The 17694-nt window shown below is 33.9% G+C and overlaps 1 protein-coding gene across 1 annotated transcript; it reads right to left on the reverse strand.

Annotated features, from left to right (window-relative positions):
* Nucleotides 1-611: 611 nt before the first annotated feature.
* On the reverse strand, nt 612-6609 carry LOC113509443 (uncharacterized). The gene is made up of 5 exons (XM_026892788.3): nt 6494-6609; nt 6236-6357; nt 5168-5341; nt 1786-2027; nt 612-775 (listed from the first exon to the last, which is right to left on the reverse strand). The coding sequence occupies exons 2-5, from the start codon at nt 6347-6349 to the stop codon at nt 742-744; spliced, it is 564 nt and encodes a 187-aa protein (XP_026748589.1). The 5' UTR covers nt 6350-6357; nt 6494-6609; the 3' UTR covers nt 612-741.
* Between the last annotated feature and the right edge of the window lie 11085 nt (nt 6610-17694).

Raw genomic sequence — 17694 nt, forward strand, 5'->3', positions numbered from 1 at the left:
GATGATAATGGAATGGTAACCCTGCTTGCGCTAACAGTATACACTGGCGGGGTACCAGTGAGGCATGATAGGTGAAAAAGAAAAGCAGGCCAGTTAGCCAATCGTGATGAATATACCTGGAATTCAGAACGAGTTTCCAGAGGGGACCACGTGAAGGTCGACCTGGTTGGGTTAGCTGGCAATGAGTGGTCATCAATGTCCGGAAAATCTCAACATCTAGATATTGCATATTATCCATGTTTAATAGTTACGGTAATATTACGATAATGTTGAAGAGGATTCTGAGGTACTAAATCTAATTCTTAAAAATACTCAAAACCACTTGGAATTGAATGTGACTACCCCTTCCGGGATGATAGTCGTGAGCATATTTTTTATTTAAGAACGACAGTTATTATTGTAAACAAATTTGACACCTTTAGTACGTAGGACGTTATACTAAGTCTATGTTTGACACTAAGAACAAATAAGCAATGCAATATGATTTATTTTATTAGTTTATTTACTATACAAAAGTAGGTACAAAACATCTAAAAAGATATATATATATATATATATATATATATATATATATATATATATATATATATATATATATATATATATATATAAATAAATAAATAAATAAAATATATAAATAAAAATGCCACGTTAAACGTGGAATTTTTATTATACAATATAGTATATTTATTATTAGTTTCTGTATTAGATTTATTTGAAGATAAATTACGTGATGTGTTCTTAGTATTGTAACGATCGTATTTCTTGAGGCAAACTGAAATTAAAAAAATTATATATATTATATTAGATTTTGCTTATGAAAGACAATAAATACTCTATAGATAAATAATTTTGTAAACAATGCCAGCATTTTGTAAATGTACCTAACCAATTAATATTTACCGTGTAGTCCCGGGTTTAAAATGGGCCACCCCTTCCATTCTTGCGAGTGTCGTAAGAAGCAATTAAGGGAATTTAATGGTCGAGGGCAGCAGGTTCTTAAAACCCACTTGCCAAGTATGGCGACTACTGGGTAACCCCCTTCCTCCCTTATAGGAGAGACTTACCAGAGGGAGACTTTGTACAAAAGTCGATTGCTTGGGTACCTCTGTCCCATTTGTGTTTCTATCGTGAAGCAGTTGTTTACATGGCTGTATTTCGGTTTGAAGGGTGGGATATGGCGTGAATTTACAGGGTACAGAGGAATAACACCTGAGTCCTCAGGAATGGCAACGCATGGGGAATATCATGGGCGAAACAGTATACTCCGTTATGTACATGGTACTGCTCATGTCTATAGGCGACGGTTACCACTTTCCATCAGGTGGGCCGTCAACTTGTTTGCCATTCTAAGTTGTATAAAATAAAATAAATAAATAAAATACTTATGTTCCAGCAGTGGGCAGTTAACGGCTGATACAATTATGAGAATAATAATAAAAAAAAAAAACAATATATATACTAGCATACGAGTATACCAACAACTTCGTCCACGTAATCGGGATACATCGATTGACCGGGGCAAATAATAGTCTGTCCTTTTCCATCTCAAAATTGTACGTGTATACTAAATTCCGAAACGATTGGCTGAGCCGTTAAGGCGCCAAGGGGTAACAAATAAACAAACAGGACGTGACGAGTCTTCGATTGTTTTTTGCAGTATGAGATTTATATTGCCAAAACGGGTAAGAAAGTAAAGGTGAGGTGCAGTGCTGTGTAATTGAAAATAAATATTTATTACAATCGAGCTATCGAATTAATATATCTAGTATGAAATAAACTTACTTAGCCTGTATCAGATGGAAGGGCATTTTCCTCACGGCCTCTTCAGCTAGGTCGAGGGGGAATGCAAATTCTATCATGTTCTCGTTAAGGCAATCGTTGTACGTGGAGGCCAGTTGACATCTGTCAGACAAGCCCTCTATGCTGTCCAAGCAGAGCCGGGAGATACTTGTTAGTTTGCGGACTACTCGAGAGCTCTTCCCGTTGACGAGGCTCGCAAGATGTATCAGAAGTTCTCTGTTGACCTGATTTATAAAACAAATAGAAAAAATATATGTATGTAGAACAGTTTTTAGAATCTTGGAAAGACGACCACTTTTTTTTTTAAATGGACGGCAATGGAATGGTAACTCCACCTGCGCTAACGGTATATACGCTGGCGGGGTACCAATGAGGGATGATAGATGAGAATGAACAGGCAGGTCAAATAGCCTATCTTGATGAATACACCTAGAATTTAACATGATGATTTCCAGGGGGGACCACGTGGAGGTCGACCTGATAGGGTATGTTCCTAGCGATGGAACTGGTAGCGGCATTACTAACAATCCCTGACAGACGGCCCTATTGAACCGTATGTTATATACACAAACATACTAGTTACTATTCGTAACTCTGTCCGTGTGATCAGAATATGTGGATTGTTTAGGATAAAAAGTGGATATAAGCCATCCGTGTTTCAACCGTGAAGCAGGCGTGTTTGCATTGCTGTGTTTCGGTTTGAATGGTGGGATATGGCGTGAATTTACTGGGTACATAGGAATAATACCTGAGTCCTCAGGAATGGCATCGCATGGGGGGTATCACAGGCGAAACTGTATACTCTGTTATGTCCATGGTACTGTTCATGTCTATAGACGACGGTTACCACTTTCCATCCAGGTGGACAGTCAACTGGTTTGCCATTCTAAATTGAATAAAAAACATCCCCCAAAGGCCTAAATGCAGTTGCCAACTCGCCTGCCAAGCGTGGTAACTAATGGAAAAACTCCCCTTCTGGAGAAGGCTTATGTCCAGCAGTGGACAGTTAACGGCTGAAATGATGATGATAGTGTAATTACATATATAAGGTCATTTTTACCCAAGTTTACTTACGATAGGTACTAAGTTTAGGCTTCGTGGGCGCCTAAGTAACTAGTCCATTACAATGTCTAACATGATAGATTCATCGTAATACGAAAGGTCATACGGCTTTATTCTCTATGTAATAAGAGTATTAACTTAGTCGGGAGGCAAATCTATTTTTGTTTCCAAAGTTACTTGTTTCTCATTTATCAGAGAACATATTAAAAGTTATTATAGGGTTTATATTTAGATAGTTATTTTAGGATTTATTGTTCAATGGATGGTAATGAAATGGTTATCTTGCTTGCGCTATCGAAATACGCTGGCGGGGTACCAGTGAGGGACAGTTGAGAATTAAAAGGCAGGTAAATTAGCCCATCGTGACGAATTCAACGATAAATTAGTCATGATGGTTTCCAGGTGATATCGCGTGGAGGTCTCCTTGGTAGGGTATATCGACAGCAATGGGGACTAATGTCCTCATTACTAACAATCCCTTCCCCCCGTTATTTTAGGATTGGAAATATCGATGTGAATGTAAAACTATAGAATAAGCCACATTTGAAATTGAGTATTTTGTATATGCTGGGTGGTCTCGGCAACAAAGAATGGATTACCCCTTTCCCATTGGTGTCGTAGGGGGTGACTAAGGCAGCTATGGTCAAGGATGGGCAGTAACGTCCCTCTTAAAACATCACCAAAACCTAACTGCGGTTACTTAATAATTAATTACAATTGAAAGGTTTTAATAATAATTTATGCATACTTAGATAAAAAATATCGACCCTTTTTGGTGTAGAATTGGTCGTGAAATAAAACACACTATTTATATAATTAAAGGCAATTAGAATATTGCGTCCTTATCGTCAACAATGAAGAATTATTTTTACCCCTTTTTGAAGAACCCCATGCAGTGATTCTTGTTCTTGGAAAAACCTCAGTTGGAAATCCGTTTTATAACCTTCGTATTCATGAAATTCATCCTAACATTGAGTTGTAGTTGACCATTAGGCTTAATTAAGGCATTAGGCTTTTTGTTGATGAAGATAATAGAATAAGAAAGTGAGCATGGACATTTAAGTCAAATATTTTCTTAAAACATTACCTAAAACGTAGCCCACTATAAATCTTTATAATTATAAAATGAAATAGTAGGTGGTAATAAGAATTTTATGGCCCATTTTCGCTATAAATTAATTTTCTCTTTAGCAAGTTACACGTTAAAAATAATAAACAAGGTAGAAGTAACTTTTTTCTCTTTACTGTCACAAAGTTAGATCGACTTTATCAACTCTGACAAGGTTTCCGATTCTGTTAAAAAGAAAAAATAATTACACTGAAGCCTTAAATAGCTTTTAACAAAGAAATTTTCTGTCTAATGGCGAGTATCGTATTATACGGTTGTATTTCAGTAATATTTATCAGAATTTTTTATGATTTTTAAATTACAAAGTTAATAATTTAATCCTTACGTTTTAATTTAAGAGTCGTTACTTCACTTATATTGAAAAAACTACAAAATAAAACTATGCAACCTAGAAGTAATACGAAATAAATGAGCATTCGTAGTGTTGTTAAATTCTTTTGAATATGCCTATGTCCAAAATATCGATCCAGATAGGTATTATAAAAGACCTAGCTACTTTATAATATAAAACTTAAAAGTTCAACCGGTTGCATAATATCATAATAATATTTTTTGTTCAAAGTGACGCGGACCTTGGTAAAATGTCATTTATTACTTTTTTATTATGTTACCGTATATAAAATAAAGGAAATTGTTGTAATTTTATTTGATTCGATATGTGCATTCTATTCGTATGTGACACATATCAAATACTAAATTCAGTTGAGATAATTAACGAATCTCCTGATGAAAAGCGGTAACATTACATACATTACATACTATGACATCCATGGTAACCCTCACTCGTGGGGGAAAAGGGATTGTTAGTAATGGAGACTGAGAATTCTATTGCTAGCAATATACCCAACCAGGTCGACCTCCTCACGGTTCCCTCTGGAAACTATCATGGTTAATTCCTGATGAATTCGTCATGATAGGCTAACTGGCTTGTTTTCATTCTCATCTATTACCCTTCACTGGTGCTCCGCCAGCGTATCTCGTTAGCTCAGGCGGGGTTACCATACCATTTTCACCCATCAAAAAACCTTCACGCGTGCCATTCCTTGGGACTATGGTATTGTATTAAAACGAAACAGACATACTGTATAGCTGTCACCGATAAAATAGAAATAGCACAGAGGTCCTCAAGAAAATTTTCGTACAAATTTCCCTCTGGTAATTAAAGTTATTTACCTTTCCATGGTTGATAACGTCGCTTTGCTCCAGCATGCATGCGGCGAAGCATTGCCCAGATCTGGACACTGGGGATGAGTTGGTAAAGTACGCCCTCACATCTTTAGGAGTGGCTCGGACCTTGATCACGCAGGATTGAGCCATCCGGACCAACGCATCTAGATGGCCTTGAACCTTGGGGGAAAAGAAATTCGTCAGCTGATTCTTTATTTATATTTACAAGGTGAAACTATTATAGTTTAAAATTATTAAAGTAAGGTAATGTTTAATTTTATGTTAATATTATAAATTCCAAAAAAATGCTTAACCGATTTTAAACATTCTTTCATCTAAAGAAAGTTACACTATCAATGAGTTATAATTTGGGTTATATTTTATTAAAAAAAAGCCCATGAGAAGCCGAGGCCAGTCACTAGTTTCACAATAAAACAATGACTTCTATTATATCGAATTCAATATGGGATCATTATGTGAGAAGAATCTTCCATTTAGAAAAAGAAACATCAAAATTACAGCACAATTGGAAAAGATATCGCGCAATTTATAATTCACGAGAAAAAAAATGCAATCAAATTAAAAACCTTCTTAAACAAATTCATTTGTTTATTTTTCCAGCGTCTCTGCTGCGTAACTGGAATATGTTAAATGCTATACATGTACTATATAGAATGAAGAAGGATAGATAGGCTTCTTTATATCGATCAAGTAAACAAAAACTGTTTTTTTTTTATACAACTTAGAATGGCAAACAAGCTGACGGCCCACCTGATGGAAAGTGGTAACCGTCGCCTATAGACATGAGCAGTACCGTGGACATAACAGAGTATACTGTTTCGCCCATGATACCCCCCATGCGTTGCCATTCCTGAGGACTCAGACGTTATTTCTCTATACCCAGTAAATTCACGCCATATCCCCCCACCCTTCAAACCGAAACACAGCCATGCAAACAACTGCTTCACGGTAGAAACACGAATGGGACAGAGGTACCCAAGCAATCGACTTTTGTACAAAGTCTCCCTCTGGTAAAATATTATTTATATATGAATAAGTAATAATAAATTGTACCTTGGGATCTGTGAAATCTACTAAAGTGCCAGAAGTACCATACGTTCGAGTCGACACCGTGAACGGCTGGAAACACAGCAGTATTTGCAGTACTTGTGCTCCTTTTAACTTCATTACCTTCACTGTTTAGAAAATATTTATTAAAACTATAATATTTTCTTTTCTTTTGTCTCTCTTTTTATTCAATAGAACTTTAGTATGTGTACATTTGTTTTAAAATAGATTTTACTCTTTTATGGAATATAAAAGTTGATTGACCTCAGTTTTATTTCACTTCTTTTCAACAATTAGAAACGTAAAGTCTATAGTTATTTCTCTTAAATATTCGAGAGCGATATACTCAATGGCTTTCCATTGGATTGTATTTCGCAAGTGCCATTATAAAGGTATTTGAGAATACTAATAGTGTTGTTACAATTAAACAATTACCATTGTTATTTGGCTTTGTTTTCAGTTTCATGTTCTTATGTGTTTATTACGAAATAATGTGATCGATTTTTATAAGTGCTCTTTTCAAGCTAACTTGGCTTTTTATCTCGATAATTCTGTAAGAGGCAACTTTGAGGAACAGGAAGTTTCGAATAAAATCCCATATCGAATCAGGGAAGCGTTAGCGGGATAAAAATAGAGTAATATTCTCTTTAGGGTAGACACTCTCAGTAGGGGGCGATAAAGGTATTGATAATACCAATTCCTTGAAATAGGGACGTTACACTTGTATTTTTATTGACTAACAAATACAGGGTACGGAAGTATAACACTGTTGTTGTATCATTGTATAAACTAACAAATACAGGGTACGGAAGTATAACACTGTTGTTGTATCAGCTGTTAACTGTTCACTCCTAGACATAGCTTCTTCCATAAGGCGAGTTTTGCTAGTAGCTGCCACGCTTTGCAACTGAAAATTGGTTTTTAGTGACGTTTTAAGAGGGACGCTGTCTATCCCTTCACTACAAGCTGCCTCAGTCGCCTCTTATGGCATCCACGGGAAATTAAGAGATGGCCTAATCAATGCCGGGCATACTAACAATAATCATCAAAATCACAATAACACTGTAGTCCACAGGAATGGCAACGCATGGGATATTAAAATAAAGTGATGTATGATAAAAAGTCAGTGCTGAGTTTTATTGCCAATTTTTTCCAGCTGATAACAGCATCCCAAACTTAGCAGTAAAATCATAAAAAAGTGATGATTTTAAGCTTGTTATTAAGTCTAGTAAAATAAAGATGTTTTGTAATTGTTGTATACATAATATCATGTTGTGAATGAGTGATGCATTAAGACTATGAAATTTAATTATAAGTATTCGCCGCCGTTTTAGTTGATTAATGAAAATTGTTCGCCAACTAAACTATTTCTGTATCGGTGTTGAAATAATTTAATAATATTGCGTTAGTCGAGTTTGCTTTAAACGTTGAAGCAATTATTTGCCTATTTTTAACCTACTTCATAGAGGTAGCTTTCAATTCGATGGTATTTTCTTTCGTGTGTATATTTCGCGATAAATTCATTAATTTTGAGCCAATATTGATAATTAATTTTGTAATTGACATGTGATATTAATTTTATCACGATTGAAGTAGGTGTTTTCGATGAATATTGATTTATTGTACATTTGATACTTTATGTCAGGTTGTCTGTAAGAGATTGCTTATACCGATAAGATTACCTTTTGTAATTGCATAATCTGTATCAATATTTACATCTATTTTTTTCGTAATATATAGCTTGCATGTTATGTTATGTTAATTAATCTTAATATACAATTATGCTTTGGTTACTATCTGTTTGTAGTTCCAGTAACTGTTAATTCCAGGAACAATGAATTAAATTAAATTCGACTTAGTAAACATCTAACTATTACATTAGATGTTTGTTAAATCGAATGGAATTTAATTAATACAAATATAGCATTATAATTGCTTTGTATTGGTTTTCTTGTTCAATCAGTCGTATGATTAAATTTATTTCGTTGAAGTAAAATTACTTTATTAAAACTACCAAGCATTTGCTACTAGCTTTTTTCCACGTCTATATCTATGTGCATTATTATAGTATAAAAAGTTTTCTATGCATTAAATTAGGACGTAACCTATTCGTGTACTAGGTTTCATTCATTTTTATTCATCCGTGATTGAGTAACAAATATCCAAACGTCTATACAAATATTCACATTTACGAGTATAATATTAGGATATATATATATATATATATATATATATATATATATATATATATATATATATATATATATATATATATATATATATATATATATATATATATATACAAGTGGATTTAAAATTAGTTATCTTATATATCTTATCTTCGTAGACTGAGAGAATAGAGTATCAAAGACTTGGATCACTAACTACATATCGACTACATTACACATTCAGCTATCAAAGGCTGTGGCATGTGAGTATTAATCATCATACGGGCTGTATGCTTGTTTGCTAAATTCATACTATTAAATTTTTCACTAAAAAATATAATGCTATATCAATATTATGAATGTGCAAGTGTGTTTATTTGTTACATGTTAGCATCTTGACCAATAATTTTTTTTTTATATATATACGTACTATATGGGAGAGAGCAGGTAGGTTATTTTTTAACTCGGTCGGTGAATATATCCTGAGCACGCGGACGAAGATGCCGGCAAAAACTAGTAGCGGTATTGTTTCGAAATTGAGCCATCCAAGCCGACCCTCCTTTGTGCTTCCGTACTACAGTTATTTTCCATTACAGCTATAGTGAAGTTAGAGTTGTTACCCCACAAATTATTCGCGTTCACTTCACCAACTTTTGTCAATTTACCCCAAGTTACCGACGTCTCAGTACCGTTACTCTCAGCCAATTTTATAGAAAATGAAAAAATATCAGGACTCCAGCTTAACTGGTTTTCGCGTAATGAGATTTTATTACGTACCATGATCTTTTATTTTTGTTACGGTCTGAGAATAATATGAGCTTGTATATGTTTCTCATACATACACATGTATGAGAAATAAAAATGCCTACAAGAAAGAAACAGTAACGTATTGCACAATTGTATCTATCGTTGAGAGCAACACAAAGAATTAATTTTATTTTCATTTCAGTCAGTTGGAATTATTCAAATATTTAATCATTCATTCCATCGTTCATTTATTTATTTATTTGTTCAACTTTTCATTCACTTACTGATCTTTATTGTTCCTTCATTAAATTATATTTAAATTTTGTTGTCTATGCTATGTTTGCCATCTCATGTATGGTGTATTAAAGTAACAAATGTCTTTTTTTTTATACAACTTAGAATGGCAAACAAGCTGACGGCCCATCTGATGGAAAGTGGTAACCGTTGCCTATAGACATGAGCGGTACCATGGATATAACAGAGTATACTGTTTCGCCCATGATACCTCCCATGCGTTGCCACTCCTGTGTACTTAGGTGTCAAATGTCTATCTATCTATCTAAATTACATTCAAATTCGTTCAACTGTTAAGTAAAATTATGTAATAAACACAAACACTCACATTTATAACAGAGATAAGAAAATCAACACTATCATTTGTATCTCCCACATACATTATCTCACCATTGGATAAATTCCATTCCATTTACAAAATTTAACAAGCACATCATTAGTGCGTTCTACAAGATACAGAGAAACAAATGTAGCAATTGTTCGCCGGATCTATTTATTATCTGTCATAGTTTAGCTGATGTATAATAAAATAGCGTGAGCTTTGTTAAATTGACCAACATCAATCGTGATTGAATTATTTCAAATACAGAATTAAATCAAAATCGTTAGTATATCTTCTTCCTACCCTTATCCCAATTATTATTTAGGGTTGGCGTAAACAATATGTTTTTATCCATATTACAAAAAGATATGGCTTATAGATTTACAACTGGCCACCTGCCTGATGTCAACCCTCTTTGAGGATGCATGCAAAATTGTTGTTGGTATATATATATGTATATATAACTAAGGTGTTATGTCTTTGTACCCTGTAATTTCACTGTCATATCCCATCCTTCAAACTGGAACATGGTCATATCAAATATATCTATCAAATATCACCACACAGGCAAAGTCACGGGAATAAATAAACATATTTCCAAGTTACGCAATCAATACACTACTTAATTCTCGAAGGATTTCAATTTAACTGAATTTCTTCATTTCCTTTTGTATGTTACGAGATATCGATGCTGATTGTAAAAAAATTTAATGATGGAATCATTATTTAACCGTGACCTTAACTTTTACCGTTTGATTGATACTTGTTTAATAATTTAAAATAATTTGACTAATTTGTAAAAAACAATTTGATTAAATGAAAGTTTTTAGGGATTTTTTTGGGGTTTCTTCGTGGTCCTGTGGTCCTAGTCTGACTTGTAGATTGTACTGGTCGTAGGTTTGAATATAGAGGAAATAAAAAATTTCGTGTGTTTATTTAAATTTCTCTTTAAGTCTTTGGTGATGGATAACACAAATAAACCATATTAATGTAATAACTCGCGTACAACGCGGTTTCAGAGATTGTTTCTCCTACGAACACTCAGGTTATGAAATAAGCTCCCTACCAAGGCTTTCCCAAAAAACTACAGTATGGGGTATTCCTTTTTTTTATACAACTTAGAATGGCAAACAAGCTGACGATCCACCTGATGGAAAGTGGTAACCGTCGCCTATAGACATGAGCAGTACCGTGGACATAACAGAGTATACTGTTTCGCCCATGATATCCCCCATGCGTTGCCATTCCTGAGGGCTCAGGTGTTATTCCTCTGTACCCAGTAATTTCACGCCATATCCCACCCTTCAAACTGAAACACAGCCATATAAACACAACTGCTTCACGGTTGGAACACGAATGGGACAGAGGTACCCAAGCAATCGACTTTTGTACAAAGTCTCCCTCTGGTAAATATATTCCTCTCATATACTAGGTGTAAACCAAATTTTATAGTGATTAGTTAAGGCGCTATAAGTCACAAACTCACTTTTAGATTTGTAATATAAGTAAGGATTATAGGGTACATATAGCGAAATTTTTATTATTCATTACATAAAATATTTTTGAAACTGCAATATAAATATTCTGTACTAAATCACAGTATAATTATTAAATAATGGTAGCAATATTCGTGATTATACCCATCCGGAACAAATTGTTGCAGAAACATATTTTTATGATAAACATCAAAATGCCCATTAAAATGTGGAACGTGAAATTTTGGTCATTTGTATTTAGAACACGAACAAATAGTACACATTCAAATAAGAAAAAAAAAAACAAGAAAAAGAAAAAATAAACAAAAATAAATAAATAAAAATAAAATATAATGATGAGATACACGACAGCGAAATTAATTTTGTTATTGTTGGTAATAACCTTCTTCGTTTCTGTGAGTCTTGCGCAAGATGATGCAGCGACAACTACACCAGCTCCTACGACGGCCAAAGTAGAAGAAGAAGAAGAGGATGAGCCACCGCAGAAGAAAGGATGCTCGATCTGGTGTTGGATACAGAAGATTGCGATGTTCGTAATTTCACAATTATTGAGCGGTAACTGATCGTGATTTGGAATACTACATATTTTGTTTAAAATAATATTTGTTTAATTAAACAAATGAATATTTATCCATCATTGTTTATTATATTACTAAATATAGTTTTATAAAATTTACATATTAATATGTTGAAGTTTTTCTAAATCTTATCCATCTTTTATCTATTTTAAGTGACTTCAAATAGAAAAAAAAATTGTGAAATATGCTCATCGATTAAAACCGATTGTGTTAATTATTTTTGTAAGAATTAATATTCATTTAGTGATTAAAATAACTGTATTTATTTATTTTAAGAATTCAATGTTATATTATTGTCATATAACGTGAGTATTATAAAAAGGCTCTCACACATACGAGTATAAACCTGTATGAGAGTTAAGCCCGCCATATTTTTTCTATTTACCGGGATGTTACGAAACTATATATAGATATAAACACCGTAAACCCTTTTCGCGCTAAACCTATGGAAACTACCATCCGTAATGCTGTTACTCTCAATTCTATAAACTTTTTCTCCACATAATTGTCTTTACTCTGAACCGAAATATAAATAAAATCACGGGGTACAGAGGCAAAATACTTCAGCCATAGGAATTGTGGGTTGTTAATAATGCACACGTCTCATTTAGGAGGTTAGTCCTCATCGCTATCAATACATCTTATCAGGTCGACCTCCACGCGGTTTCCCCTGGAAACCATCGTGACTAATTTATCGTTGAATTCGTCATGTTGGGCTAACTGACCTGCCTTTTCATCCTCACCTATCATACCTTACTGGTGCCCTGCCAGTGTATACCGATAGCGCAGGCGGGATTACCTATCCATAATCATCCATAAAAAAAGCGTTCATACGCGTTGCCCACTTTCCACCCAGCAGGCCGTATGCTTGCCACCCTAGAACCAATCACCACATTAAAAAATAAGGGTGCTATTTTTATCGAAGGAATTTTATAAAATATTTCTTGAGTTAATATTTCTTATCTGTAATGTAAAGGTTGTGAAGCAATTTTATATTTATTACATGATTTATTTCGTAAAAAACCTAAAGAATGTTCGCCATCCTCTGATGTCATTCAAAGTCATATTTCTTTTTTAAATAAAATAGCCAAACTCAAAGTGAATTACTTTTTTTTATCTATCTGTCTCTGGGGAATTATTCGTTTTAGAATATAAAGAAATAAAATATAGAATTTTGGTAAATATTTAATGTTTATATTATTATCATGTTTTTAAATGAGTTTGCAAAAGGAGAATCTAAAATTGATGGTGTTTTTTTTTTTGTAAGCGTGTTATAATTTTTATAATTCTTTCTGCAGTTTGTAGTGTTTATTCCTATGGGATGGAGAAAGGCTAGTTTACTTTTTATTCCGGTCAATAAACATATTCTGGTTACACGGACGAAGTCGCGGGCTAAACCTAGTATAATAAAGCGACGGCGTAGTAATGTAAAAGCACCAAGAATAGTTCTATTATGAAATTTCTCAGTAACTCTCCATTGAGCAAACATGCAGAGCTTCGGGCATTTTAAGAGCTACGCAAACAACCGATTGATCAACAAATTCAATTTCAGTTGATGATATATCACGTTCTCGTATTTGAACTAATGGATTCGTCCTTATACTAATATTATAAATGTTAGATCGTTTGTTATCCCTTAGCGCCTTAACCGGTCACTGTAAGGGGGAAAAGGATTGTTAGTAATGGAGACTGAGAATCCCAATGCTAGCAATATATCCAACCAAGTCGACCTCCTCGCGGTTCTCCCTGGAAACTATCATGGTTAATTCCTGATGAATTCACCATGATGGGCTAACTGGCCTGTTTTCATTCTCATCTATCACTCTTCACTGGTGCTCCGCCAGCGTATCCCGTTAGCGCAGGCGGGGTTGCCATACCATTTTCACCCATCAAAAAAAAAACGGTCAATATGAAATATGGCATACACGTATTAAATTGGATGGAGATGGATATAGACTTTTTATTCTTGTTAGAATGGCATAATTACTAGCCATTTTTTGTAGGTTTGTATGCCTAAATCGGGCAATAAAGTATATATATATATATATATATATATATATATATATATATATATATATATATATATATATATATATATATATATATATATATATATATATAAAGTGATGATATAATCTACCCATGTACCAAATTACATTCAAATCTGTTGAGCCGTAAACAGTGAATAACAAACATCAAAACATCTTTATAAACTTTCCCATTTATAACATTACTGGGATAAGTTTTTAAATATTTATTGAACTAGGTGTTATCTAGTAGAAGTCCATGTCACGTGTTATTTGGTTAGTATTATTTTATTTAATTCCGCTACCATTAGTATGTGTGTGACTGCCAACTCTCGAAGATTGACCACTACTATTACTACCAGAAGTTCCACAACCTTCCATATTATCATATATCAGAGGGAGACTTTGTACAAAAGTCGATTGCTTGGGTACCTCTGTCCCATTCGTGTTTCAAACGTGAATCAGTTGTGTTTGCATGGCTATGTTTCGGATTGAAGGGTGGGATATGGCGTGAATTTACAGGGTATAGAGAAATAACACCTGAGTCCTCAGGAATGGCAACGCATGGGGGGTATCATGGGCGAAATAGTATACTCTGTTATGTCCATGGTACTGCTCATGTCTATAGGCGACGGTTATCACTTTCCATCAGGTGGGCCGTCAGCTTGTTTGCCATTCTAAGTTGTATAAAAAAAAATATTAGCTATCAATTTCTGATTGGCATTTTGTCCACCTCTATACGAGGCAAACTACTAATAATTTTAAAAATAACCCTTTCTAACAGGATGGTAAACTAATCGTTGTTTTTGAATTCGTTGTATTATGTATGTATTTAAAGATAAGTTTTTTGTCCGCGTGACCGTGGATATGTTGATTGACTAGGTTAAATAGTAGTCTTTGTTCTTTCCCATCTCAATCACTATAGTGTACAATTTAAATTTGCAACTGACTCTTCTGTGATAGAAAACACCGATAACAAACTAAATTAATTCGAATGATGGCTGTAGGCTTAATGTTCAAAATAAACCTTCTTATATTACAGTTGACAATAACAGTTTTTTTTATAAAAAAGGAAATTCAAAAAGGAAATTACAATAACAAAATTATAACACGTGAACAGACGGTATTGTCATTAAAATTAAATAAGATTAATGAATAACTACGTAATTAAAAAAAAAACGATAATAACTTAATAAAAAAATATTATTAATTATTATTAGTGCTACATTTACACTTTAAAGTGTAATAAAAATGACAAATTTAAAATTTCATTTTCTAGAAGTTTCGATTTATTACACAAATAAGAAATTAAATTGAACTTCGTTCACGAAAGTGCTGATTACCTTACGCAACTGTAACGATTTGAAGGGGAAACTTTATTGTTGGATTAAAATTTTATGGCCGTGTCACTTAATAAATCAGTAATACTTAGTGATGTGCTGAATTCGGCAGCTTCATCATCATCATTGTCATCACCATCATATCAGCCGTTGTCTGTCCACAGCTGAACATCTCTCTTTGGTTGTGATTTTTATGATGATAGTGGAGCGTCGATGAGGCTTTCTTTCACGATTCAGGACTTCGCAATGCGTCTCCATTTACTTCTGCTCACAGCCAAGCGAGAGCATTCCACAATAGACTGAATATAGGCTTTTCTCTATTAGGGAGTTTGCCAATAATTGCCACACTTGGAAGGCAGGTTGGCAACCGCAGTTAGGTTTTGGAGATGTTTGAAGACGGACATTTTTTTCATCCTTCGACCATTAAGTTCCTTTGGTCAGTTAGTAGTAAAGGTCTTTTCTTTACTACTAACTGTCCATTCTATGTCGGGACCATACGTCAGCTTGAAGATAGGCGTACTCAATATACAGAATCTGGATACAGGTTTCGAATGCTTGCGCTACTCAAATATGATAAGACTATCGTAGGTTTGTATACTTCTGTTTTGTTGTTTTATTTATTTTTCCTTGATTACTAAACAAAACATTATTAAATTTAATAAAATACTTGAACATTTAAATAAGTACACGAGTAGTATTAGTACTAGTCGAGTTCTCTGACTCGAGTCAGGATTCAATTATTTTTTTATCGGGACCCAAACCACTTACATATCGAGTCTAATAAAATACTTGAAATATCCAAACAAATACTCAAGTACTTGCTTGAGTACTCGAGTAGTTGAGTTCTTTGACTCGAGATAGAATTCGATTATTATTTTATTTATATCTAAACACTCAAATACCAAAAAGGCCAACTGGGTACATCACTAATATCACTAGAATTGTCTTGAAAAGCGTTAATTACCAACAATTGAACTTTATCTACGATTTAAGAGCTTCTTTGTTATGGCGTAATTGATTTATGTATTTTTTCTTAATAAACTCCATCTTAGAATACATTACTTCCTTTTTATATGATAATTAGCTTCTGAATCACATTTCATATTTTTCCTAAAAACCATAGGCTTTACTGCCCTGGTCTCATTTCAATTTTATGTCGATTTAGGTGGCCATTTTTTTGCAGTGTAAAATATACTAGCTAGTCACAGTAATTAACAATTCGTTATTTTCTTTTTTATTTCGCTTCCGTCCCGACATTTCAAGTATCTTTAATGAGTTGGAAGAGAAGTTTTTTTTTTTAAAAAACAACCCACTCGGAAATAAAAATTAGAACAAGGGCGAAAAATAAGATATTTTAATTTTAGCTTGCAAATGTCCGCTTCTATGATTTTTATCTCAGATTTCAGGTTTTTTTTTAAATGTTGATTGGCTTTACAATGAGTTCATAAGTACACAAATTTAAAGTAATGACCTTTAAATGTGCTTCTTAATGGCTCATAAAGTTGGCTCTGAATTCAAAATGGAGTGATAGCAGTATTTATATATAGAGTTTACTTTTATATAATTTATAAACTTACGTTCATTTTTAACCGATATCTATGTTTTTACATACATGTTTTTTTTTATACAACTTAGAATGGCAAACAAGCTGACGGCCACCTTATGGAAAGTTGTAACCGTCGCCTATAGACATGAGCAGTACCATGGACATAACAGAGTATACTGTTTCGCCCATGATACCCCCCATGCGTTGCCATTCTTGAGGACTCAGATGTTATTCCTCTGTACCCAGTAAATTCACGCCATATCCCACCCTTCAAACCGAAACACAGCCATGCAAACACAACTGCTTCACGGTTGAAATACGAATGGGACAGAGGTACCCAAGCTATCGACTTTTGTACAAAGTCTCCCTCTAGTAACTGTACGGGACATTAATGAATTCACTGTGTTTTTGACAAAAATATAATAAGTTCATTAATTTCCCGTTATAAATGTATATGTATGTAAAGTTCACATTTATTTAAAATGCTTTGTAACGGTTTGACAAGAAAAAAATATGGTGTAATCACGTAAGCTTTGCGTATCAATTCAAAAGATAACTCTCCGTTGACAGAAAGTATCTTTTAACAAATGGAACCAATGCACTAGTTTGAGTGCGGTTGCTAACCCGCCTGCCAAACGTGGCAACTGGTAAAACTTTTTAAGGGCCTATATACAACAGTGGGCGGACGGCTGATAAAGTATCATATGATCCCACTCTTTAAACCAAATTTTAAGCATCTAAGCTGTTTCACGGTTGTAACACGAGTGGTAACAAAAGGAACCAAAAGGAAATATAAATGTATGTTTTTGAAAACTTCAAAAGCAAAGTATGAATTGAATAACATGTGTACATATTCTTCTCAAAGGTTATAGTCATATAAGAGATCCCTCTATGGGATAAGTCCGCCATTGTATCTTCAACCTTTTGAATCGACTTCAAAACGACTT

This window comes from Galleria mellonella, unplaced genomic scaffold (genome assembly GCF_026898425.1).
Source record: "Galleria mellonella isolate WM207_F2 unplaced genomic scaffold, CSIRO_AGI_GalMel_v1 utg184, whole genome shotgun sequence".
In the NCBI taxonomy this organism is placed as follows: domain Eukaryota; kingdom Metazoa; phylum Arthropoda; class Insecta; order Lepidoptera; family Pyralidae; genus Galleria; species Galleria mellonella.